This window comes from Ursus americanus, chromosome 23, assembly GCF_024610735.1.
Source record: "Ursus americanus isolate L20-20 chromosome 23, mUrsAme1.1.p, whole genome shotgun sequence".
Classification (NCBI taxonomy): Eukaryota; Metazoa; Chordata; class Mammalia; order Carnivora; family Ursidae; genus Ursus; species Ursus americanus.
The window spans coordinates 44520205-44547299 of NC_142149.1; the positions used below are offsets into that span (position 1 = coordinate 44520205).

Here is a 27095-nt window from a genome sequence, read left to right on the forward strand (position 1 = left end):
CTCAGCTGGACCAGGAACACCCACAGGCCCCCATCACAGAAGCCAGGGCCTTGGGATTTGGTGACCCCAAGTTGGCTCTGTGGGAGGGGCAAGGAGCAACCTCAGGAGAGAAGGAACCTGTCTCGCCTGGTGTTAGAAGGACTCAGGCACTTGCTCTTTCTGACTTCATCCTTGTTTTCTCTTAGCTGTTGAGCTGTGCTTTGCTTCCAGGTCCTTAGTTTCCCTGTCTGTGAAATGGGCACTGCATGAATTGGGCCCTTGTGTAGGTTGGAGGGTTAGTGGGGGAGGTTTGATCTGGTGATCGGCACTTGCTGATGCAGGTCTGCATATAGAGCAATGACTGATAACTTGGTCTCTGGCATCTGACCTACCTCGGCCACCATTGTGGTGGGCAAATTTTGTCAAGTTCTTTGACCTTTCTGTGCCTCAATGTCCTCATCTGTGAAATGGGGGTAACAGTGGTATTATCACAAAGGTGGTTGTGAGACTGAAAGGAGCTAAGTGGTTAGGTCGGCGCCGCCCATAGTAAACTCCCAGATACAGGCGCTGCCCTTGTCTTCCCCCTTACCTTCCCCCATCCCCATGTCTTGTCCTTGTCTCCATTCTGACGGCTTGGCCATCTGAGTCAGCGGAGGTCTGGGAGGAAGCTGGGCTGTGCTTGTTGGGGGTAGGAAGGCTGGGCCTGGCTCACAGCGTGCTTCTCTTTTCTCTGACTCATGGTCTTTCCCAGAGCGCACGCACGCGGACCCCTCACTGCCCACCCCCATACAGAAGAGGAACTGAGGGGTCAGAGTAGGGGAGACAAGAAGCTGAGCAGGACCAGGGAAGGGACGAAATTGTAATAGATACTAGTTATAGCAGCTCCCATAATGGTGCAGGAGCCCTGTGCTGAGTGTTTACATTCATTTATAATCCTGTGAGCTTGGTGGCAGCCATCATATTACAGAGGAGGAAACCGAGGCCTCTGGGGTTAGGTTACTTGCAGGAGGTCACACGGCTCTAAAGCTTAGGAGACTGGAGCTGAGGAAGGGAGAGAGAGGGAGATGCTTTAGATTGGCTCTCACCTCCCTCTAGAACTCAGAGTAAAACACAAGCCACCCGGGAACATCCCTTCTCTCGCTCTAGGCCCTTACTCTGAGGAGTGAGGAGGGCGTGGTCCGTCTGGACTCTCCCAGGTTCCCAGATCTGAGTGGCTTCGAGGATGTCCAGGCTGTTGTGAGTTCTGTGCTCCTTCCTGCTGATGCCGCCAGGCCATTGCTGCTCTTTGGCCAAGGGTCTGAGTCGCATAACTCCCTGTCTTTTGTGGTTACCATGCAGGAGACCAGAACCCCAAGTGGGAGAAGCCAGCCTCCAGGTAGCAGCAGCCGGGGCCTCGAAATGCTGCAGCCTGGCTGGTCCCTGGGCCGCCCTGCTGACCTCCAGATGCTTGGGCTCGGGCCTGCATCCCTACCGGGCTGTGGCCTCTCACCTAGTGTTCACCCCGGTGTCTCTGTCGACTGTGAGGGCCTATGTGAGAGCATCCCCTGGCTGCCTGTTCCCCTAGAATACGATGATGGATAACATGAAAACATGGTCACGTGTGTGTACAGATGAGACTAGACGATGGGTGGTTGCAAGTGCCCCAGCTTGTTGGGATAACCCACTTCATTCTCTCCCACATGAACGACAGTGGATCGGTTCACTATGGACTCCCTCTCATTGATAAGTAAGTAATTTGCAACAGGAATTGTGTTATTAGTAACCTGCATGACGCCCTGGCCTGGGCTCTCACCTGGGGCTTTCTGTACCCAGAGCAGTGCTGGGTCTGGAACTGGAGTTGGTGTGGGGAGCGACAGGCTGAGCGGCCTGCCGGCTTTTCTCACCTGCACTCCTGCACCCGTCAAGCTCTTGATCTTAGTTGGGATTTCCTCAAGGGAGAGTGAGAGGAATCCAAGTCTTCTTGGCTTTAGGAATAATATATATATCTGCCTTTTGTATGCCCAGGGGTTGACTGGCTCCAGGAGCTTTGATGATGTCCCGAAGACCTGCTCTTTCTCCTGTTCTCGCCCCTGCTCTCCTCTGTGCTGTGCGTCCATCCTGTGGTTTAGCAACCTAGGCGGGGGTGAGGGGTACGCCCTGGGAGTGAGGTCAGCCAAGTTCTCCTGCCCACTACTGAGCGACTCACTGCGGCCAGCAGGGTGGGCTTCCTGATTAGCCAGGCTGGCCAGGCGCTCCCTCTGGGGGTGCATGGAGCACAGAGCTGTTTTACCCAGAGGGAGGCCAAATGGACTCAGGGCAGGAAGGACCCCAGGTGTCCATGCTGTCTGCTGAGCATCTCCTGGGCGTAGGGTGGGTGCAGTTTGGGGAGAGGTCTGGGTGTGGAATGGACGTCTGGCGGGAAGCCAGTGGTCTGATGCAACCCCAGAGGGTGGGCCACACCATTCTGCCTTTCCTGGTGAAGGTGGGGGTGGTGGACGTGGCTGAACCGAGGACCACCAGGCTTCTGCTGAGAGGCCAGCTGCCTTAGAGAAAAGGACCCCATGCTTGCCACTCACAGATCAGAACTGGGCCGGGCCCGGAAACTGCTCCTACGGCCCATCTCGGGTGCCACCTGCCCCCCCGTGTGGCCTTCCCTGCTATGGAGGAGTCAAGAAAATAGAAATGCCTGTGCCCTTTGTCCATGACCTGGGGGTGGGCCCCACACATCTGACACCCAGGGTGGCCGTGGGCCCCAAACAGGAAGCTGTGGGGAGGGTGGGCCAGTGAGAAAGGCCACGGCAACTGTATTTCCCTTCCTCCACTGCTTGAGGGCAGGGCAGGGGCCTGGTGCCCCGCCTGTGGTCCCCCCACCCTAGCCCGTCCTAGCGCATGTGCCACACCCTTCCTTGGGCTGTCATTAGTGAGCACCTACTGTATACCTGGCATGGTCAGCACGGGTACATAGAGAGCTGAGGGCTAGCCTTGACTTCCAACGGGGAAGAAACCCACTCGAACACATGGGCCACCCTCCCACCCCCACTATTGCCAGCATGAAGGGTGGCCCTGCTGACCTCTGTCTAGACACTCGACGGGGTCTGTGCCTGTGCTTGCGTCCATGTGAACGCACCTGTGGGCATGTGCAGTCCAAGTGTGTGCATGTGGGTCTGCATCCCTGCGTGAGCCTGTGTCTCATGGGGAGTTGCGCTGACACGAGATCTGCGTGCAGGTGTCTCCGTTGAGGTCTGTATGAACTTGCACGGGAATGTGTAGTGTGTGTGAGTGTGTGTATGGGGGTGTCTAAGGACACTTGTGTGAGCACACCTATGTGCACCTGTGGACCCTGTGCGTGTATGCATATGCATGTGTGTGCCCCTGTGCTCTTGTGAGTGCATGTGTACTCATGCCCACAGGTGCGCAGGCGTCGGGCTGGTTCGTCTGGTGTGTGCTGAGCCTTGCCTGCAGGAAGGCGGAGGTCCCGTCTTGGGCAGCCTTGGGGAGTGGGTCTCAGGGGCCTGTTTGCAAGGCTCCTGAGCCTTCCAGCAGGCTCTTTCTCTTCCTCAACAGGCACATTTGTGCCTGCCTGTGTCTCACCCTCCTTTGGGTTCTGGGAAGCCAGGGCGGTGTGGGACCGAGCTGCCAACTTGGGCTGTGGTGCAATCTGCCAGCCGAGCCCCTTCCGGAGCTGCGGGTTCCTCTGGGCGTGGGGAAGCTGCCCTCTGCGAACTCCCCTGCTGGCTGTCTCCTGGAGGGCAGGACACACCTCCCAGCCCTGCGGCCTCACCCACAGGAAGTGCTGGGGTTGGGGGGCAGGCGATGGGGGAGGTGCCGCACTGCGTGTCCCGCTCTACGCCTGTGGCCCCACCGACCCGGCTGCGCCGTGGCCCTTTTGCCAACAGCCCCGGGGACATCACTGGGACCCGGAGCCTTGCGGCTACAGCCATGTTTCGCAGGAAGCGCAGCGTCTCCTTTGGGGGCTTCGGATGGTAGGTGACAGAGGGAGGGCAGCTGAAGGGCTGAGAGTGAACCTTGCTGGGAAGTGTTGGCACCTGCTGTGGCTGCCTGTGGGAGTGGAGGGCTAGGTTGGGCCTGAGACCTAGGGGGGCATTTCCAGTGCCGGGGCTGGATGGAGATGGTGGCGGTTCCTGACACCAAGCTTTTCCTCGCTGTCCCTGGAGTAGGATCTCGGGAATCCAGGAGGTTGGAGCTGGAGCCAGTGTGAGCGAGCCCGTGCGGCGGGGCTTGAGTGTGTGTCTTGTCATGGTTCCCATGTGTGTGGGTGCCTCTGTGATGCTTGGATGTGTGTGGCATGTCTGCAGCTGCCTGTATGAAGAAGTGTGTGGCTGGCTGCGGAGGTGTGTTAGGCGTGTGACCACGCGTGCACTCTGCATTTCTGAGCAGGTGTCTGCACCTCCGGTCTTCCACAGCTTTGCGTCCTCTTGTCCATGCGTGCGTGCCGTGCTCCTGTCTGTGTCGTTGTGTGTGTGTGTGACTTTGTGATGGGGGCATCTGTGGCCCGCGGGCCCGCTGCCTCCGGTGTGGGGGCGAGCTGTGAGGGGAGGGGCAGGCCTGTCTCCAGAGATCCCTCCTCCCACCCTGGGCAGCCAATCCCAGCTCTGTCCGAGCCTGAGCCGCTGGCTTTGTGCTCCAGCCTCTTGCCTGGTCCCTGAGGCCACCTTTTGCCATTAAGCTTCTGTGCAGGACGGGGGAGAGGCTTTTCCCTCCCCACGGGGTCAGAAAACGGGGAGACTGAGGTCAAAGACTTGTCTCTGGTTACCAGCTGCTGGCAGCTTCTCCTCAGCTGGGGAATGGGGTCTAGTGGTTTTCATTATCGGTTTCCTTTCAGCTTCTGGGCCTGGGGCGTTGTCAGAGAAAAGGTTCCCACTGCTGCAGGGAGGGTGGCTGGGGGTGCCCTGGTGTGGAGGCTGCTGGGCTGACTGGGGGCGCACAGACACAAGGGAAAGAGGGAGGGGCCGCAGGGGCTGGGAGGGTGGGCTCTGTGTGCTCCTCTGGCTAGTTATGCTTCTGCTCGTGTGCAGCCTTTGACTTCCCTTTCCTTCCTCTCTGAAGGCACTTTGCCCTCCATCCTCCAGCAGCAAGGAGTTGTGGGTGCTGCATGTTTGTCAGATGGGGAGAGTGAGGATGAGATGGTACTAGGGCTGGCACCGTGGGGCCTGGTGCTGCTCACGGGCCTCCCTGACGGCCCCGTCCCCCCCGGGCCCAGGGCTTGCTGTGCTGAGTGTGGGCTCTGGCTTCGAATCACCTCGTCTGCTTCCCGGTCAGGCTGGCTGGGATTGCTACAGGGCGGGGCTCAGGCCATGAGAGGGTTTTGTGTGAGAGCCACGCTTCTCTGGGAGACGTGGAGCAGACCGGGGGAACTGTGTGCGGCACATTGTGCGTGCTCAGTACGTGCTTGCGGAATGACTAAGCGATACGTTGTTTGCCCGTGACAGGCATTTCATTAGGGGCTCATTGAGTCTGAGGGGACGGCAGGGCTTCCTGGTGGGATTGGAGGGGTAGAGTAGGCATCATCTGGAGACGGCTGCTAGCTGGGAGGGTTGGAGACTCAAGTGCAGGTTCCCGGAGCCCTGGTCTACTCCAGGTGGTGAACAGAATCTCAGGGGCTGGTATTCTAGAAGCTCCATAGGATGCCAGGGGGATAACCAGTAGATCAGGGGTAGACAAGGTGAAGAGACGCAATGGGATGGGGCAGGCGGGTGGTAGGGAGGAGAGAAAAGGTGCCCGGGAGAACCTAGGGAGTTTGGCTTTCTGAATGAGAAAAGGCTGATGCCCTGTCTCCTGTCTCTGTCCTGCCAAGACCACCAGCCCCGCCTCCCAGGGTCACACCCCAGCGTGGGAACCTGTGGACAGACTGCTGGCTGGGTGTGGCTGTGGGTGTGGGTGCTGGGCCAGGGGTTGCTGTGACCCACAGTGCCACCCGGTGGTGTGGTGGCTGGGTTGAGAGGGCGCCACACCAGGAGTCTCGGCTCTAAGTGCTGGCTCCACCTTGACTCTTTGAGGAACTCAGGACACTTCCCCTCTCCGGGTCTCAGTTTCCCCATAGGAAGGCGGGGGATTTCCACCTTATCCACAATGTCGGGATGTTGTAAGAATTAAAAGAGATTCCTTGAGAAAATATAAAATGTAAGGGCTTATTGTTAGACGTTACAATTAGGTAGCTCTGGACTGCAAATATTACAGCAGAATGTGGGGATCTGCCCCCCAGATTCACCCTACCCCCAGCTGGTGGGCTGAATGGGAGAGGAGGAATGTCTGCATGCCAGAGGGATTGGGGGCCCCATGAGACCCTTGGGGACCAGTTGTGGAGGCTCCAGGAGAGGGGCCCAGGTTGTGTGAGGAAGAAGCTGGAAGGGACCTGGGTCGGGGGCCTTGGGTTGTGGCTTGTTTTGCTGCTGGGGACTGAGATCAGGAGATGTTGGGAGTTTACTCAGAATGGAAGGATCCCACCTCCCAGCTCAAGGGCTTGGTGCTGACTTGTGACTGCTGGGGCAGCTCTGTGTCCTCCCTGTGTGTCCCCAACACTGCTCTCATCCTGGTGCTGCCCCATAGGAAGCCTGTGGCACAGCTGAGCTAACTGGAGTGGGGAGGGCTAAAAGGTATTTCCAGGGTTTCCAGCATGCTGGACGTGGCACTGATGGTCATGCTGACATGGCGGCGGTGGTGACATGGAGGGGGTGGTGCTGAAGGTGATGACATGGGGTGGTGGGGACACGGACGATGATGGTGACACTGATGGTGATGGTGACAATGGTGGTGTTGATGACATGGGGCTGGTGGTGACACTGGTGAGGGTGACACTGGTGATCGTGACCCCTAAGCAGGAGGAGACCCTGACAGTGGGAATCTTGCCCACCTTTCTGTCTCTAGAGAGAGGAAGGGGCCTCTTTTATCAGCCATAAGGGCTGGCATATGCAGAGGGTAAAAATAGAAGCTTAGCAGCACTGCCTTGTCTTCCAGCAAGGGTGGGTGCGGGCTGGGGTGGAGGGGCTGGCTGCCAGGACAGTCTGCCGTAAATGTGATCTTCCCTGCTCTGAGCTTCATGCCTGACAGATCCCACTTGCTCATGCACCCTGGAGCCTGCTGTTGGGTTCTGCCTCAGGAGTGGGGTCTGTCTCCTCGCATGGACTGGCAGCTCCCGGAACTGGGGTGGGAGGGTCCCTGGTGCTGGCATCTTTCCAAAGCAGAAGCCCAGGAAGTATCAATGTGTTGAGTGTCTAGCTGCCAGTGACTGATGGAGCTGGCTTGCAGAGTTCTCTCGTGCAGTGGAGGTAATGAAGGGAAATGCTATCTACACAGTGCTTGCGATCTCTGGGTGTGGAGTCAGAACCTGGATTCACACTGGGCCAGTGATGTTATCCTTCTGAGCCTTTGTTTCCTCATCTCTAAAATGGGGAGAATAGCAGTACCTGCCTCATAGGGTTATATGTGGCTCCAGCCCTCCCAGAGTGCACAGCTCTCCCTGCCTGGGCTGGAGGAGAGCTCCTCTCTGTAGTGGCTGTCCCCTGCGGGGCCCTGTTGGCTTGGTGGTCTGGACGGGCCAAGGGGCCTCCCCTGAAGACGCTAGGTGGGAGCCTTCAGCCTCAGCACTGACCAAAGCCTTTGCTTTTTTCTTGGCAGGATCGACAAGACCATGCTGGCGAGCCTAAAGGTCAAGTAAGTAGCCACTTCCTGTTATGTCATGATCGGAGATGATGGTAGGCCAGAGCTCCTCTGGGGCCCTCATTTCCCCCTGAGTTGTGGGCTGTTGCGTTTGTCCATCTCCGTCTTAGGGGCTTTGCACTGGAGAGATTGGACCAGGCTCTTGATTCCTGGGGCATCTGGAGAAAGGGAGATGCTGGAACGGAAACAGCAAATGCCAGATTGATGGTAATGTGTATAGCAGTGTCTTTTAGGCCATAACTTGGGGGTGTAAGAAAGAGAATTGTATTTCCCATCATCTTGATTATTACATGAAGCCCCAGTTCTATCAGGCTTTCTGACCTTGTGCTGCGTAGTTCTAGAACCTCATAAAACGCTACGGTGTGCGTGTGTGCGCTCGCGCACGGGCCTGCGGTCAGTTGGTCATTGAGTCATCTGCTACCAGACAGATGTCATCCTGTGAGCCCGGCCCTGGGGCTCTCTGAGGCTTCAACACCGGATTTGGGGTCTGGGAATGGGCTGTCTCGCTCGGCCATATGTCTGCTCCTCTGTCCGGGAAGCCCTGAGCAGACACACCTCTGTCCTAGAACGTCCAAGCTCTTCCATCACCATCTTTGCTCCTTTTCCATGCGTGTTTCTGGCCAAACCGTTTTGTGTGCATTCTGATCCCCTGTCCCCTTCAGACTTTTACAAAATCAGCTTCCATCTTCATCCCTTCCCTGGGCAGTGAGTGGTGAGCCACCTGCTCCAGGTGAGTGAATTGCAAAGGAGGGGAATTCTAGGAGGTAAAAATAGCATTGGTCAGTAGCCCAAAATATTATCCTGCCAAATGTGAATTAGCTTGTGCATGAAAAATTCCGCCAATGAGCGCTGTCTTCAGAGGCAGCTCTTCCATTTGTAACACTCCATCTCGGCTGAAGGGTTTTCCAGGCTGGCCGCCCTCTGCCGTGCCATTGGGTTGTTAGCACTGGCTGTGTATGCCCCGGTACAGGTCCCCAGGCAAAGGATAGTGGGTTTTGAGGGTTGGAATATGGGGGGTGAGGCTTCCCACTTTGGCCTGTTTTGCTCAGAAGGGTGAGGGGAAACAGTTAGCAGGGCAGGGATGGATGGCAAACAGTCCCTGCTTTCTGAGAGCTTTCTGTCTCTTTGTAGAATTGCCAGAGGTGCAGTGGGAGCAGTCTTGGAAGACTGCCAGGAGGAGGTAGCTTCTATGGCAGCTCTTGAAGATGGGGTGGGACAGTGGGTGCACCTGTGCCTGTGCTGGTTGGCATGGGGTGTGTATGCAACAGTGCAGCTCCGTGTTCAGGGCAAGTCACTCCTGGGCAAGGTATTTAACTTCTCCAGACTTCAGCTTTTGTACCCTTTGTCCAGTGGGCACAACGATGTCTGATTTCCTGAGCTTCTTATCTACAGATTGAATGGGATTTAGGCATGAAGCAGGGTTACTAAGGGGTGAAGAGTGGTAGGAGTGTTTCTTTTGGTGCTACTTTGGGTTCCTAGTTCAATTTCACAAGCATTTATTGAGGGCCTGTTTAACTGGTGAAGATGACGTATGTAACCTGGAAGGGAACTAGTTACAAGGTGGCCAGCGACACTGGCCAGTGTTGAGATTGGGACCCCAGTGGGTATCTGGGGGACAGTTTGAGTGTGTTAGTCCTGGGGAGGTGGTGCTGAGATGATTGTTTGGGACAGTGTGTAGGACTGTGTTCTTACTTGTGCCTGGTTAAGATTCTTCTGATTGCAAGAAAGAAAAACTCAGTGTAACCTGGTTAACAGAAGTTATGGAAAAGATCCCAGGGTGTCTCAGGGAACCCAGGGGAGGAGGTGGTGCTAGAGTTCAGGAGGGGTTGAACAGGAACTGGAAACCCTCCCCATCAAAATCCCAGCTGGCCTCTTTGCAGTAATTGCTAAACTGATCCTAAAATTCATACGGAAATGTAAGGGTAATCTTGAAAAAGAAGAACAAAGTTCGAGGACTCTACTTCCTCATTTCAGAACTTACTACAAGTCTATAGCAGTCAAGGCAGGTTGGTACTGGTGTGAGGACAGCCATATAGATCAATGAAATAGAATATAGCATCCAGAAATAAACCCTCACATTTGTGGTCAGTTGATTTTCAACAAGTGTGTCATGACAATTCAATGAAGAAAAATAGCTTTTCAACAAATGGTGCTGGGACAACTATATCCACATACAAAAGAATGAAATCGAGCCCCTCTCTCACACCATATACAAAAATTAACTTAAAGTGGATCAAAGACCTAAATGTAAAAGCGAAAACTATAAAACTCTTAGAAGAAATCACAGACGAAAATCTTTGTGACTTCGAATAAGGCAGTGGTTTCTTAGATACGATATCAAAAGCATAAGCAATGACAGCAGCAACAACACATTGATAAATTGAACTTCCTCAAAATTAAAAACTTTTGTGTTGCAAAGGACACCATCAGAAAAGTGAAAAGACAAAACACAGAGTGGGGGAAAGTATTTGCAAATCACATATCTTGTAAGAGACTCATACCTAAGATATATAAAGATCTGTTTCAACTCAATAAATTAATACGAGGACAACCCACTTAAAAAACGGTCAAAGAAGACATCTGGGTGGCTCAGTCAGTTAAGCATCTGCCTTCGGATCAGGTCATGATCCCAGGGTCCTCGGATCGAGTCCCACGTCGGACTTCTTGCTCAGCAGGGAGCCTGCTTCTCCCTCTGCCTGCTGCTCCCCCTGCTTGTGCTCTCTCTGACAAATAAATAAATAAAAAAAAAACTTTAAAAAAATGGGTAAAGGATCCGAATAGACACTTCTCCAAAGAAAGTATGTAAATGGACTGTAAGTACCTGAGGAGATGCTCACCATCATGGGCCCTCAGGGAGATGCACATCAGAGCCCCAGTGAGCTGCTCCTTCACGCCCACTAATCAAAGAGGAAGACGATGGCAAGCATTGGTGAGGATGGGGAGAAAATGGAACCCTCATACGCCGCTGCTGGGAACGTAAACTGGTGCAGCCGCTTTGAAAAACAATCTGGCGGTTTCTCAACAGTTACAGGCAGAGTTACCAAATGACCAGCAGTTCCTTAAGTATACATCCAAGAGAAATGAAAATACACGTTCATATAGAAACTGGTAGCACAAATGTACATAGCATTATTTTTTTTCAAAGATTTTATTTATTTATCTGAGAGAGAGAGAGAGAGAGAGAGACAGAGCACAAGCAGGAGCAGAGGGAGAGGGACAAGCAGACTCCTGGCCGAGCAGGGAGCCCAGTGCAGGGCTCGATCCCAGGACTCGGGGATCATGACCTGGCCTGAAGGCAGATGCTTAACTGATTGAGCCAGCCATGCGTCCCTATTCATAGCGTCATTGATAATAACTCAAAGTGGAAACAACCCAGGGCGCCAGGGTGGCTCAGTCGGTTAGGCGTCTGCCTTTGGCTCAGGTCATGATCTCCAGATCCCGGGATCAAGCCCCACATCGGGCTTCCCACTCAACAGGGAGTCTGCTTCTCTCCCCCCTCCCCCCCGCAGTGCTCGCTCTCTCTCTTTCAAATAAATAAATAAATAAAATCTTACAAAAAAAAAGTGGAAACAACACAAATATTCATCAACAGACAGATGGGTAAACAAAATGTGACATATGGTTCCAATGGCATCTTATTTGGCATCAAAAGAAATCAAGTACTGATACATGTTACAACATAGATGAACTTTGAAGGCATTATTTATGCTAAGCAAAATTCACAAAACACCACATACCGTGTAATTCCCTTTATAAGAAATGTCTGGAATAACCAAATCCGTAGAGACAGAAGATGGATTCATGGTGTCCTAGGGCTGGGGAGGTTGTTGGGGGGACTAAGGGGAGTGAGTGCTGAAGGGTACAGGCTTCTTTGTGGGGTGGTGTATGTAGGTGCCCTGGGCCTAGATGGTGGTGGCGGCGGCACAACTTTGTGAATACACTAAAAAACATTGAATTGTACAGTTTAAAACAGTGAATTGTATGATATATAAATTACATCTCAGGAAGACCTAAGAAAGAGGGAGCATGTTACCGGCCCAGCTCGGGTCAGTTGTGTATCCCTGGTGCAGTCAGTTTAGCTGGAGAGATGGGGTTTTATGGATAAACTAGGGCTGCTGTGGTCGTCTCTCTATTTGGGAGGGGTTAGTTCCCAGACAAGAAGGGTGGACTGCGGGCTGGACAGACACCATAAAAGGTTTTATCTAGCCGCCCCCACTCCCCTCGGCACTAAAAGGGGGTTCAGTACCCGCTCTTTCATCCTTCTTCGTTCCCCCATTGATAGCACCTCACACGACAGCACCAGGGTTCTACCTCGACGCCCGGCTGTGGCTCTGCTCTCTGGCATGTCCAGTAGGCAGCCAACTACACAGGCTGCAGCTCTCCTAGGCACCAAGACGCCACTTGCCCTCTGCCTCTGCTGGGTGAGACATCTTTCTCTCTACTAGTGTAGCCCCAAACACGCTGGTCTGTGGCCTGTGCTCCCAGTTGCCTTGGCTCCTTCTCCAGGGACCTGGTCCTCTCCGCACAGTCAGCCACATACCTGCTGGAGGTGTCCCTGAGCCACACAGCTCTGAAGATGGGGGTTGTGGGCCCAGCACTGTTGAGCACGTATGTGTGCTAAGTTGTCACACGTTGCACAGTGTCCCTGAGGTTTCACAGCCACCCCCTGAAGCAGCTGCCACTTCTCTCTGCATGTTACAGATGAGAAAAGGGAGGCTCAGAGAGGTTAGGACTCTTGCTTAAGTTCATGGAGCAGGATTTGAATCCAGGTCTGTGCTTCATGGCGGGTTTAGTCTCGGCTGGAGCGGAGTAGTTCTCAGCACCTCTCCCACCCTGCTTTCCCACTCTTGTCACCCACCTATGTGCATGGGGGCCTTGGCCACAGAATGCACCTCTGCCTTCACAGCACGTGCCCTTGCTGGAGACCCAGGTTGAGTGGCATGTCTGGTGCTGAATGGTGAGGTTGCTCACGGGAAGGTGGTGCAGGGGCGTGGAGCCACATAGGAACACGGGGGGTGGGGGCAGTGCACAAGAGTCCTTCAGGTGCCACCAAAATGTTCTAGAACCTTCTGGGGCTGCTCCCTTTGTCACTTCCCCTTACACCCCCAGAGTGTGTGCTGAGAGTTTGCTGGGTTGTCAGGGATGGGGAACTTGCTGTTCTAGGGCTTAGAATGCTGCATCCGTTCAGCTCACGATTATTGGGCTCTTACATTCCACGCCCAAAGCCAGGCCCTGGGGTTGGTAGGGGAAACAAGGATGAAAAAGACCCGTCTCTGGTCATGAAAGCTTATAGCCCTGCAGGCAGGCAGACATCTAGGCAGACAGTTGCCACGGAATGTGATGAGGGCTAGCAGAGATGTCCTCCAAGAGGATGGAAGGGGTTTCCTGCAGACTTGGTGATGCCTGAGCCATCTCCGGGGGTAAGGTCAGCCTGCAGGAGAGTGAGGCACTCCGGTAACAGCTACAGTGCATAGACACGTTAGAAATGCAGGGGTGGGAGGGATGTGGGGCCGTTACTACTACAGATGGAATACTGGGGTGGGAGTTCGGGGGCAGGTGGGGCTGCCTCTGGGAGTATGGGACAGCCGTGTGGAGGGCTGAGCTGGCTTCTCTGGGTGAGTGGGAGCCATTGAAGGGTTTTAAGGGGAGTAGGACCTACATATGAGCCTGAGGGCCCCCCTGGCTGCCCTCTGCTGACTCATTGGAAAGATTGGAGGATGGGGTGGGAGCATTGGGGTTGGGGAGAATGGACAGATTGGAGAATTCCTGAGGAAGTGGGTTTCCCAAGCTGGATTGGTTTGGACGTGGGAGGTGAGGGCAAGGGAGGGTCAAGGTGAAGACTTGCAAGTTTTCACTTGAGCCGTTGGGTGTATGTTGATCCCATTTATGGAGATGAGGGAGTACGGCTCTGAATATATAATCTCTGCTCCCCCTTTCCCTTCTTCCCTCTTCATGTGACTGATTTGATCCTGACCCTCATACCTATCCCCTCATGGAGGGGACAGAGGAGAGGAGTAACATGTGGAGGGTTGCAAGAGTTGGTCTGTGGGCAGGAAACAGGCCAGGCAGTGCCCTCTCCCAGACAGACCTTGTAGTGGTCCTGGGCTCTCGGCCCCACCCTGCTCAGCCCTTAGGGAGCCTCTGGCAGGTGAGCTCCAGGTAAGCACTGGCTGGTGGCCCTGGCCCGCAACCATACCTGGCTGGACTGTGCGTGCGGGGAACCCACTTTCAGACACCTTGTGGGCCCTGAGCCTGAGAACAGTGCTGGTGTGTGTAGGGGTGTGTAGGTGTGTGTGTATGCTTGCTTGTGCAGGTGGACATGAGCTTTGAGGGCCCATGTGGGTGACTGTGTGGTGCCTTTTTTGGCTTTAGCGAGTTCCTATGGTAACCACGAACATGTCTCTTTTGGGATCTGGAGTCTCAGGGCGTGAGTGGCTACAGAGAGAAGCAAGGCGGGCGGGTGCTTAGCTGGCAGTTGGGCTGTGGCCTGATTTCATTGCCAGGCACTGGGGATGCACCTGGAGGTGCCATTTGCCAGGCAGCAAGGTCTGCAAATTCCAGGGATTTGTGTGTTCCTGGCCCTCATCCCAGCTGGTCCCTGCCATGCCTAGGAAGCCCTGGTGAGTCCCTGTTCTGATTTCTTGATGGACAAGTAGCTCCCTGGGTCTTGACCAGGTGTGGTGGATGTCTGCTGATGGGCATGCAGGGTGCTGGCTGGCAGCTCTGGCCAGTGGGCACTGTGCATTGGGCCCTTCTGAGATGGGAATGGGGCTATGGGCAGGAGGGGTTCTGCTTATTCCTGGGGCCCTGTGAGGGTGTTTGCCATGTGGCTGGTGAGCTGGACGGTCCTTATGGATTCCATGGGACAGGGCTAAGTGTGTTATTGTGGGAGACAAGGGCAGGGAAGCAGGAGAGCAGGATGCAGATGGCAGCCTGTGGCCCACCAGCCTGGGCCCAACTATCCTTGGGGGAGTCCTTTCACCCCATACGCTCCCTAAAAGGGTCCTTCAATCCTTAGATTCCTGGCCATGTGCTTGAGCTTCTTCATAGATCTCCCCAAGCCTAGAGGCCTGCTGGCCTGACCTGATGAGAAGACCCAGGGTCCCATGAAGAGGAGGCCGGAGGGCTCTGCTTGGCTCACCAGGAGATGGATTTGGCCAGCACTGGGGAACAATTGCTCCTATGGGCTTTGGAGAGAGGTTCTGACCCCCCCACATTGTGCATCCCGTGTGCTTCCTGTCCATATACTGTGGACCCCTGGGTGTGTCAGGACCCCCACTGCCCTCGGAGAGGCTTCTGCTGGACAGGGGCCCAGGCAGCACTCAGAGGTGCCTGGGAGTGTGTGGGGTGCTTCCTTCTGTTTCCTTCCTCCTGCTGGCCCCTCTCGGGCTGGGAGCAGGGAGTGGGGACGGGAGTGTTGGGGAGGGGATGTAGATCGCCCCTCTGGCTTGTGCTGGGAGGGCCACCTAGCTGTTCCCTCTGCCTTGGAGGGGCCCCTGGTAAGACTGTTCTGGGACAGGGGCTGCAGCAGGAGTTGCTGGGTCTGGTTGAGGGTTGTAGTGTTGCTGTAGGGCAAGGGGAGCAGGGAGGTGGACGTTCTGTGCTTTTTCCAGACCATCTTGGCCCTCCCTTTCTAGAAGGCAGAGTCCAGAGCTTAATCCCCAACAGCTTTCCCTGGGGGAATTGGGAGGAGTAGGGAGCCTTTAAGAGAGATCTCCAGGTCTCTGGAGTCCTTGAATCTTAGAATTTGAAATTAAAAAAAAAAAAAAAATGAAATTAGTGACTATGAGAATTCCTCGTGCCCCTGAAACTAGTCACTGAGCCTGAGCTTGGTTACCTCCAGTGACGGGGAGCTCATTACTCTGTAAGGATGCCTCTTCTGTTACAATACAGTTCTGAGTATTTAAAGCTGACCATTCTTTTCATCTGGAATCTCTGTAACTGCCATTTCTTGGTTCCCCCATCCCTCCCCAAACAAGGCTAAGGTAATCCCTCTTTCTCCTGAGACCCCTTCAGATTTTGGAAGATGGTTCTTTTTTTTTTTTTTTTTAAGATTTTATTTATTTATTTGACAGAGAGCACAAGCAAGGGGAGCGGCTGGCTCCCTCCTGAGCAAGGAGCCCGAGGTGGGACTTGATCCCAGGACCCTGGGATCATGACCTGAGCCCAAGGCAGACGCTTAACCGACTGAGCCACCCAGGCACCCCTGGAAGGTGGTTCTTGTTTCTTGTGTCTTCTTTTCTCCCTGCTGGTCATGCCCCTTCAGCTGTACTTGGGATTTCTCCCTGCCTGGGCTAATCTTTGCTGGAGAGAATCAGGTTTTCCAAGCTTTACCTCAAAGCCTGGCCAGAGGGGTTGACCTGGGCAGCCTGCAGGAGCCCAGTGGACAGAGGGACAGACAAGTAGATTGTGGGGATCAGCCTCCTTGCTTACAGATCAGTACATGGGACCCCAAGGGGGGATGTTCCTAGGTTGAGATAGCACCACACAGAGGTGGCGGATGCAGGACCAGATGGGAGGTCAGCAGTCTGGCTCCGTGCAGGGTCTGCCTCCTTTCCTGCTTCCTCAGCAACCCCTTGGTCGTCACTGCTTTCTGACGCACACGTCATCTTGTCTCCTCTTTCAGAAGAGAGGCCTGACGGGCTGCAGGGACCTGGCAGGGCCAAAGACAGCCACAGGCAGGGGTCAGGGGGCACACATCAGCACTCCGCCGGGATGCTATCTGTCTCACCACATCTTCCACCGTCCCAGAGAAGCTGGAAATCTGGAATTTTAGGAAAAATCTTGATAGCTAACTCAAGCTGCGTGTGGCCTGCCCTGCAGGCCGGATTCAGCACAGGGGGTCACCAGTGGGCCACCCCTATTCTGGGGCTGTCATCCCTCTCAGGTTCCAGCTCCTGTTTCCCCGTGGCCAACTCCTCAGTCCCCCTCCCAGGTCACCCCCTCCCTGGTACGCTCACCCCCACCTTCAGCCGCTGACGGGTCATTTCCTGCTCTGTACGCAGACTGCACTCACTCTCAATTAGCCTTTTCTGTCTTCCAGTCCAGTTCTTTCTCTGTCACCGGATTGTGAAGTCCCTGAGTCACGCGGTCCTCTCCCGCCCTCCTCCCAGTTCAGGCCCATTATCTCCTGCCCCGAGTGACAAAGGCTCTCTAATTAACCCCCTCCTCAGGCCTCTGCCAGCTCTGACTAATCCGTCACCCCAGAGCCATCTCTAGCTCTCCCCGCCCCCTGCGCCCGTGGCAGGCTTTGTTCGTGCTGACTCCATACAGGCTTGTTCCTGGGACAGTCCCCGCCCCAAGTTGGTGGGGGGCTGGGCAGTCTTTGGTCGTGTTGACTTTCCAGCGATTTCTCTTTCAGCGTTAGCATCCACGAACAGTCTTTGGTCCATAGCAGAGAGTTTGACCCTTCCCTCCCTGCCAAGGCAGTAGTTCCCAGACTTTTTGTACTTTGCTATCACCTGCGAGGCTTTAAGAAATTCTCATGCCTGTCTTGTTAATTTTAGCCATTCTGATGGGTGTGAAGTGGTTTCTCATTGTGGTTTTGATTTGTATTTTCCTGATGCTAGGAAAAAAATAAATTCTCATGCCCAGGTTGCACCTGGTTCCAGAATTGGAAATCAGAATGCCTGGGGTGGGACCCAGCATCAGTACTTTTTTTTTTTTTTTTTTAAGATTTCCAGGTGATTCTAATATGCAGCAAAATTTGGGAACCCCGGTCTCAGGGGATGAGCAAGTGCGATGATTGTCAATGGTTCAGGTCAGGTTGGATGTTACAGTGGGCTCCAGGTGGATGAGTCACTCCAGGTCAGGTTTCTGTTGACATTTGGGGCTAGATAAACCTTTGTGGTGGGGGCTGCCCTGTGCATTGTAGGCATTGAGTAGCGTCTCTGGCCTTTGCTCACGAGATACCAGCAACCTACCCTCTAGCAGTGACAATCAAAACTGTCTCCAGACATTGCTGAATTTTCGGGGTGGGGGGTATAGAAGCTCTCCCACCCCACAGAGGACCCCTGCTCCAGGCCTAGCCAGGCCCACAGAATTCCAAAATAGGCACAGAAGAAAAGGCTGCCCAACAGTGACCCCCATCTTAGTGATTAATGTGCGGGCTTTGGAGTCAGGCAGCCTATGTTTTCAATCCTGACTCCACCATCTTGGACCTTGGGCAAGTTATTTAACCTCTCTGAGCCTCAGTACGTTTCTAGGGTTTGGGTTTTTTTTTTTTTTTTTTTTTTTTTTTTTCCACTTTTCTTACCTCCTCTTGATCTTCGGTCCAGCCAGATGGTGTGACTTGCTGTTTTCTGGCACTTTTTAGTCTTGACGTCTTTGCTGATGTTGTTCCCTTAGCAGGAAATGCCTTTACTTCTTCCTGCCCTGTGGTGGTCCAGTGGTTTCTGCCTGCGTCCCTCTCCCCTTGAGGTCTGAGGCTGTCGGGTGCCCAGCCCGACTTCGCCACATTTTGTTGTTTAGGTGAGGTGGCTGACCCCTCCCTGCCTCTGAACCAGCAGGTTACCGCAGCATCGTCCTCCACCCCGTGCCCCACTCATTCTTAGAGGGTGGAGTGGGCGGAAATCCGTGCCTGGCAGGCCGCAAAGCCACATAACTGACTTCGGAGCCCTGCCCTGAGGGGTGTGTGTGTGTGTGTGTGTGTGTGTGTGTGTGTGTGAAAGAGAGAGAGAGAGAGAGAGGAGGCAGCCTTTGCCACTTTCTTGGTTACCTCGCTGTGAACAGACACCATGTGGAATTGAGGATCTTTGGGATGCAGGCTTTCCCAGGCCCATTTCTGGGCCCAGAAAGAGGCTTGAAGGGACCTCAGCCTGCCACGCCCTGTGCAGACCCTCCTGCCAGCTCAGCCTGGACCAGGGGCTGCCCACCCTGGCTGCTGTGCAGACCCACTCTGGGGAGTCTGGGCCCCTGGGCCTGTGTGGGGCCCAGGAGACCTGAGTGTGAGCGGGGCCAGAGGTGGTACCTGTGAGGCAGCTGTGTTTGCGGCTCTTTGGGAACCGGTGACATTTAAAGCTCTCTCCCCACAGTCTAGATTCAGTGGTTAGGGTCATGTGCTCTGGGTGACCTTGTGCAAGCTACACAACCGCTCCGTGTCTCAGTTTCTTCATCCGGGGATAATCAATGTAGGTACTGCTGCTGTGAGGTTTCAAGGAGATAATCCAGGTGAGGCGTGGAGTACCCTGCCTGGCACATAGTTAGTGCTTGGTAAGTGTTACCTGTTAGTAATCACAGTCCTGGGCTGTGTGGACACTGATGCCCATGTGACATGGCCACACGAGTGCAGCCATACTCCCAGGGGCCAATGGGACCCAGGCCTGCGGTTGTCAGGCGTGGGCAGCTGGTGTCACTGCCGGCACCTGCATGAACACACCCTCGTTTAGCAACCCTACCAGGAGGGCAGACGTGTGTGTGTGTGTGTGTGTGTGTGTGTGTGTGTGTGTGTGTGTGTGTATACAAGGCCCGGATGATCCGGCTTTTGTTGTATTCACACTCTGACATGATCCCTGGAGTTAGCAGCACCTGGGCTGAGCTGGGAGCCCAAGGTGCCTCGTTTCTATAGCAACCACAATGCACTAGAAACAGAAGGGGGAGGGAGGAGATGGGAAGCCTGAGTGGCGGCCGGGGGAGGGGGGGCGCCCTGCCTGCATGGGCCGTGGGCCTCGCTTCCACACCCTCCGCCATCCCGAGGCTCTTGTTCTGTCTGATTTTTACAGTAATGACATGGCCACCTTGGAGTACTGGTGACCCAAACCTGATAGTTGTGAACATTTTGTGGCCTTTTCACCAAATCTTTTTAAAAATTATGGTAAAATATACCTAAGAGAAGATTTATTATTTTTAAGTGGAACATTCAGTGGCATTAAGTACACTTATAATGTTGTACCACCATCTCCATTCGTCATTTCTAGAACTTTTCATCCTCCCAAGCTGACACTCCCCGTTCCCCCGCACTCAGCCCCTGCTGACCAGCATTCCACTTTCTGTCCCCCTGAATTTGGTCTCTCTGCGCGACCCCAGGGAAGTGGATTTGTGCAGCGTTTGCCCTTTTGTGTCTGGCTTATGTCACTTGGGCCCAGTGTCTCCAAGATTCATCCAACGTGTCAGAGTTTCCTGCATACGACTGTATACGTATTTTAGTTACCCCAGTTGTTTATCTGCTCATGTGTTGAGGAGAGCTTGCGCCTTCTGGCTGACATGAATGACGCTGCTGTGAACACAAGTCTGCAGGTACCTGTTCTGAGCCCCTGCTCTCAGCTCTTGCGGGTACATACCCAGAAGCTGAATTGCCAGATCATGTAATTCTGTATTAAACTTTTTGAGCTTTTTTTGTAGATAAAAGAAAGGCATCATCAAGTTAAATCCCTGTAATCCCTCCTCCTTGGCCCCATTACCCTATCTCCCCATCCATCCAGGGAGCACTGTTGGGAATTTGGTGTGTTTTTTTCAGTCTGTTTTTTTAATACTGTCACTGTTTTAATAGTTAGGAATCCACATGCAGGATGTCCTTTTGAGTTTATGTGAGTGTCATGGTCGTGTTCTGGCGTCAGACTGCTGGGGTTCAGGTCTTGGCTCTGCCCCTTACCAGCTTGTGAGTCTTTGGGCAGGTTACTTAATTTCTCTGTGCCTCAGTTTAGTCATCTGTAAAACGGGAATAATAGTAAAGCCTAAAACCTTCTTGCAGGTTTGTTTTGGGGGTTACATAAGCCTACATATGTCTATTGCTTAGAACAGTGTTCATTGTCACCACTATAGTTCTGCATTTGTGCCCCTGCGCATGGATTTTGGAATCTATCCATGGTGTCATGCCTCTAGTTCCTTCTTTTTAACTGCCCTGTGGTACTAATAGGTACAAACATGTCATAGTTTTTGTTTCTCCTTTGTATCCCCTATTGATGGGCTCTTGGGTCTTTTCCACTTTCTTTTTCTTTTTTTAAGATTTATTTATTTATTTGAGAGAGAGAGCGAGCGTACATGCATAGGGTGGGGGAGGGGCAGAGGCAGAGGCAGAGAGAGTCTCAAGCCCCACAGAGCCTGAAGCAGGGCTTGATCCTGTCATCCTGAGGTCATGACCTGAGCTGAAACCAAGAGTCGGATGCTCAAGTGACTGCGCCACCCAGGTGCCCCCCCCCATTTTCTTACATTGCAAACAATGCTGTAGTGACCGTGTCCTCGGGTGACCTTCTGGGCACATATGTGCGAGGCCGGGGGCGTACCAGGAGGTGGGGCTGTTGGGCTGCAGCTCTTCCAGATGTAGCCAGATTACCCTCAAGAGAGGTTTTATGCGCATTTCTTCTGTCCATTTTTAGTTGGAGTTTATGTATTTTGGGTGTCGAGTTGTATAGGTTCTTAATTTGTTTTCATATTTTTTTATTTCAAGTGGGCTCCATCCCCAGTGTGGGGCTTGAACTCCCAACCGTGAGATTAAGGGTCACATGCTCTACTGACTGAGCCAACCAGGTGCCCCTATAAGTTCTTTATAGATTTTGGATACTAACCCTTTATTGGATATGTCATTTACAATGATCTTCTCCCACTTGATAGGTTGCCTTTTAATTTTGTTGTTTCCTTCGCTGCGCAGAACCTTTTTGTTTTGTTATAACACTGTAGGTTCACTCTACTGGAATTTAAAGTAAAAAAAAAAGGTTTTATGATTTTACTTACGGGAGGAGTCTACAAAACAAAGATACAAACAGTAATGCGAGACCAAACCGATGGTTGTCTGAGGGGCCGAGGGTGGGAGGTGCGCACTTCCGGTTCCAGTCAGTGAGTCACAGGCGCGAGAGGCGCGGCGGCCGCAGCGCTCACGTGGCCGATGGCGGCCGCGCTTGTGAGCGTCCCCGGTGCGCAGACGGAGGCAGCCGCTGTGTGGTACAGCTGAGGGAACGGGCCCTGCCGGCCCGCCGTGCTGCCGCAGACCCGAGTGTGTGTGTAATATGCGTATTAGAACGCGTACGGCTTGTAGTTTTATTATTTTTAAGGAGGTCTTACCGTTAACGCTCCTGTCAGGGGTGTATGTGGATTCTGCTAGAGTCCCTTTCCTCATGTTCTCACCGATATTTAGTTTTTACGTGGATTTGACTGACCCATTTTAGTTTATTCGCCATTATATCAGCATTACGGGGACTCGGAGTAAGGGAGCAAAAGCCTTCGTGGGTCTTCTTTTCTCTGCATTGTATAACAAACATTCCCCTGCATCAGAACAGTCTTTTCTTCCCCTTTTTAAAAATAGCTTTTTTTCTTGTTTATAAAAATAGCACATGTTCACTGTAGAAGATTTAGAAAATGCATACAGGGACCGGGATGAGGGATAAAGACCCACGACCCAAAAAGTTATCGTGCTGATGCTTCTTCATTCTTTTTTTACTGTGTAGCTTCCTTTTAAAACTTATTATATAATTACATTTCCAACACCATTAAATATTCTTTAAAACCACGATTAAAAATATTGCACACAATCCTATCATTTGATGTCTCATAATTTAATTATGGCTTTAGTTTTAGATATTAAGGGTGTTTTAAAATTTTAGCTATTAAATAATGCTGCAAAAACATCCTTGAATATAAATTTTTGTATGTCTCTTTATTTTCTTTGACAGCCACTTAAGGTAGAATGTTTTCATGCATTTGTTTTTATTTTTTTGAGAAAATACTTCATAATGACTTTTGCCTGTTTTTCTATTGGGATGTTCATGTACTTCCTGTTGACTCATCAGAGCTCTCTTTAACTTAAAGCTGTTAACCCTTCGTCATTCACATTTTTATTTCCGAATAATCTTTCTCAGGTTACCCTTTGCCCTTAAATTTTACTCTTGTTTTTTAGTGCAAAAGTTTTACAATTTGAGCTGGTAAAATCTGTCAGTCTTTTCATTTGTGACTTCTTTGTTACTTTATTATTTTTCTTAAAGATTTATTTATTTTAAAGGGAGAGAGAGCACAGGTGGGAAGGGTAGAGGGAGAGAGAATCTCAAGCAAACTCCATGCTAAGCACAGAACCTGACTTGGGGTTCCATCTCACGACTGAGACCACGACCTGAGCCAAAACCAAGAGTCGGAGGCTTAACTGACTGCGCGCACCACCCAGGTGCCCCTTCTTTGTTACATTTGTGCTTAGAAAAGTCCTTTTCCATCCAGAAAGTTGATGGTATGTGTGTGTGTGTGTATATATATATATATTTTTTTTAACAGTTTTTTTCCTTTTTACATTTAACTCTTTAATCCATTTGGAAGTTAGTTTGGAATAAGATAAGAGATGAAATTAAAATTTTATTTTTCGGGGCGCCTGGATGGCTCGGTCGTTAGGTGTCTGCCTTCGGCTCAGGGCCTGATCCCAGGGTCCTAGGATTGAGCCCTGCGTCGGGCTCCCTGCTCCACTAGGAGCCTGCTTCTTCCTCTCCCACTCCCCCTGCTTGTGCTCCCTCTCTCGCTGGCTGTCTCTCTGTCTGTCAAATAAATAAAAAATAAAATCTTAAAAAAAAAGAATTTTATTTTTCCAAATAGTCATTCCAGCGCTACACTTTAATTTTTCACTTCCATTACTGAATTCTTACGTATACAAAGATATCTTTTTTAGGGGGTGCCTGGGTGGCATAGCGGTTAAGCGTCTGCCTTCGGCTCAGGGCGTGATCCCGGCATTGTGGGATCGAGCCCCACATCGAGCCCCACATCGGGCTCCTCCGCTATGAGCCTGTTTCTTCCTCTCCCACTCCCCCTGCTTGTGTTCCCTCTCTCGCTGGCTGTCTCTCTGTCGAATAAATAAATAAAATCTTAAAAAAAAAAAAAAGATATCTTTTTTAGGTTTCTGTTTGAGTCCCTTGACCTGTTTGTTGACTCTTATACTGGCTCAGAGATGAAAAAGAGCAAGGTTTGCTCAAGTGACAGTGAGTCTGGAGTATTGGAAGAATGAGGAATCAGGTCCAAAGTGCGGAGGGCCTGGGTGGTGGAAGTGGGCCTTGAAGGTCAGACTTCAGAGTGTGCGTTCAATTTGTTGAGCCACAGGGAGGTAGTCGGAGGCTCTGAGTGGAGGCATGGAGCTTTATAGGAAGGTCGCTGTGGCTGCCAGGGCAGACCCCGTGGAACTCCACTGGAAGCTGATGGACGTGGACCAGGAGCAGGTCAAGAGAAAGATGAAGGCGGCTTCAGGTGTGCTGTGGGAATAGACAGAGGGCTGCAACGTGCTACGGGGTGCAGTCTGCAAGAGGCGGAGGCCGGCTGGCCTTGGGTTGGAAGGAAAGGGGGAGCCAGGGAGTATGTCCCGGCGTGGCATCCGGATGACCCAGAGAATTGCTCTATTAATCAGAATTGTTTTCCAGTGTGTAAACACTTACATGATGGTGGTTTAATATGAAGCCATATAGAACTATCAGTAATCCAGCCCCCGTTGCCTGCTTGTTGTGCACGACTGCACCGTGTGAGATGCTCTTACGTGCCGTATCTCGAAGCTCACCCAGGCCTTCGGAGATTCGTACTCTGACTCCTGTTTCACCGGTGAGGAAAACAACCCCCCGAGAGGTTGTCACTGGCTGAAGTCACGCAACTGGTTTCTCTGTCTCCAAATCCATGCTTACCTGCGTTTGGGAGGCTCTTCAGTCACTGGGACCCCACCTCTTCCAGGATCGGGTGTGCTGCCTCCTGGAAGCCTGGTGCACTGCCTGGGACGTGCTAGCGACTCCAGGGGCCTGGTCCCTCTCGTCTTTCAGTAGCAGGTGCCGTCACTTCCTGCTGCCTTCTCCGAGTGGGTTTGTATCCACGCCCTCTAGGAGAGGGTCTGACCGGTCGGGTTGGTCATCATCTGACCTGTGGACGTGGTCAAGGTCAAACCAGCCTGTGTGAAAAGGAGGTGCCTTGGTCCTTGTGGCTGGGAGGTCCAGGGAGTTGATGTGTCTCGTGTGGGCATAGCTGGATCCCGGGATCAAACAGTCCTTCAGGCTAGAACTGTCCTCCTGTACAGGCACTTGTGGTAATTTAAATTTAAATTAATTAAAATTAGTATGGTTAAAAATTCAGTTCAGTCCATTTGCATTAGCCACGTCCCCTGGGCTCAGTAGGCACATGTGGCTAGTGGCGTCTGTGCTGGATAGCACAGGTACAGAACGTTTCCATCATCACAGAAAATTCTGTGAGACAGCACTGGTTGAAATGGAAGGCCAGGCTCCCTTGGAGGTTTTGTTGCACAAGCCCAGAAACTCTCCATTCTGTGACTTGTCTCATGCTGCAGACATATTCCTGGACCCTCACGCCCGAAAGTGTGCGCTGTATGAACCCAGTGCCACTAGGTGGCGCCCAGGGGGTGGCCACGAGCAGGTGTCTTTGGCAGCAGGGAGTTCACACACAGCTGTCTCCTTGGGCCGGGGATAGGAGCGGAGAGAACTGGGTGATGTCCAGTTCAGCAAGCCCAGTGTAGCAAGTCGTGGGCCCTGGCTTCCCCTGCACTCAGATACGCACACCGGTACATGCCCTGAGACAGGACCTTACTCGCAGTCACACACACACGGTCACATCCACCCTCAGAAACAGTCCCTCAAACCACGAGCACGTTTGATGCCACATTCCATTACAACAGCAGTAAAAATAGTTGCCAGTTCCAGAGCACTGGCTCTCTTACCTCATTCCAGCCTCACAACTAGCCCGTGAAGTGGCCCCTTCTGTTCTTTCCATTTTAAAATGGAAGAGACCAAGGCTCAGGGTGGTACACTGACCTGCCCCAGTCCTGTAGGTGGTGCAGGATGGAGGGGACTCAGCCAGGGTTGTCCCACTCCCTAGGCTTTGTCATTCTGTTCTCTCTCCCTTTTCCTTTTTTTAAGTAGGCTCCACACCCAGTGTGGAGCCCAACATGGGGCTTGAGCTCATGACCCCGAGATCAAGACCTGAGTCAAGATCAAAGAGCCAGACACTTAACTGACTGAGCCACCCAGGTGCCCTGTTCTCTTGGTCATACTTAATTCTGAGCTCAGGCCCAAAGGCAGACCCAGTGTCACGCTCAGACACAGGTCCGGGCGTGGAAGGGTAGAATGGTGCTCTACACTCGCACGGACACATATCGATGCTGCTGGTCCCACTGAGGCTCGAGGGACACATGAAGTAACGGCGGGATTCAGATTGGGAGGGGTGGTTGCTGCCTCCATCCCCGGGGTAGGAGGCGCAGGTGTGTGGGAAATCTCTTGGTAGAGCGTAAAGTGCAGGGAACGGGCGGTGTGCCTGGCTCCAGGGTGTGTGGATGTTATGGGGATGAAGGGTGGGGGTGGAACGGGCTTCCTGATACCTGACCTCTGTCACTTTCTCTGTTCGCACCCGAACCCAGGACTCGTAGGTGCTGTTGCGGAAGCCGCATCAGCCAGGGGGTTGGATGCACTCCCTCTTTCCCTTGGGACCGAGTTAGTTTCTGGTCTTGTGGGTCTAGGAGGACGGTGTTCAGAGAGCATATGTCAGACAACTATGCGTTATGCATTTTGGTCTCTCAGTCTGGGGCCCAAGTTCCTCGGAGTGAACTGGGACCCAGGCTTTGTTGGCGGGGGTGGGGGGGCTCAGCGACATCAGCATGTCCTGCCTCCCAAATGGTATGGGTTCAGGAATTTGTGTCTGAGACAGGAAAACTGTTGGGATGCTAATTCAGTTAAAAAGCCATTTTGCCTTTATCTTTTTCTTGATCTCTTAGTCAACTGTGGGTATGGAGTAGGTGCCATTGCCTCGGCAGTCGTGGGCCTTGAGCGTACAGAAGACTGTGGGATGACTGTGCCCCGCGTGCTTCCTCTTCGGGTTAGTTGTCCAGAACTCACAGCTCACACACCCACTAAGTCAAGGTCGGAAGAGGCAGCCACGTTCCTGACTGGCTGCGTAACAAGGCAGTTGGAGAGAAGACAAAGCACTGCTGGAGTGATTGGTGATTAAACAGAACGAGGAAGCAACACAATTGAATGGGAAATCGTGTATGGATTGCAAATTGTGTATACTGAGCAGAAGTAAGGAGGCTCGGCTAGAGAAGAGGATGAGCAGGTCGGTGTAGACGCCTGTGGGGATTCTGAAGGGGACACCCGGAAGGAAGCCTTGACGGCCTCCTCTGTATAGTGCCTAGTTTTCCCTACAAACTTATCATGCCCTTTAATCATAGGCTCGTCACGCGTGTTTCTCTCACCTGACACGGTAGGGTCATTTTTGGCTCACAGTTTGGACAGGAGGGGGAAGAGGGAGAGAAGAGGAGAAACTCGGCTGATATAACTGGGTCAGAATTGGCACAGAGAAAGCAAGAACACAGGGTGTTCATGAACTGTGAACAACACTGAGGTCTGATGTGGGAGAAAGAGAGCTATTGGTTTAGCTAATGAATATTCATAGGGCACCTAATTTGTGCCAGGCGCTGATTTGGGTGCTGGGGATCCTGGTTCTGTCACTCAATAATGACGTTCCTTGGATAAATCCCCGAACCTCTCTGAGCTTCTGTTTTCCCATCTGGAAAGCGA

The 27095-nt window shown here is 52.6% G+C and overlaps 1 protein-coding gene across 1 annotated transcript in view; it reads left to right on the forward strand.

Moving 5' to 3' along the window:
* The first annotated feature begins 3730 nt into the window (after window positions 1-3730).
* Window positions 3731-27095, forward strand: part of RAP1GAP2 (RAP1 GTPase activating protein 2) — a 178737-nt gene continuing 155372 nt past the window's right edge. The window contains 2 exon segments of the mRNA XM_045773724.2: window positions 3731-3941; window positions 7594-7629. Of these exon segments, the coding sequence (XP_045629680.2) occupies window positions 3772-3941; window positions 7594-7629 (206 nt within the window). The 5' untranslated portion in view covers window positions 3731-3771.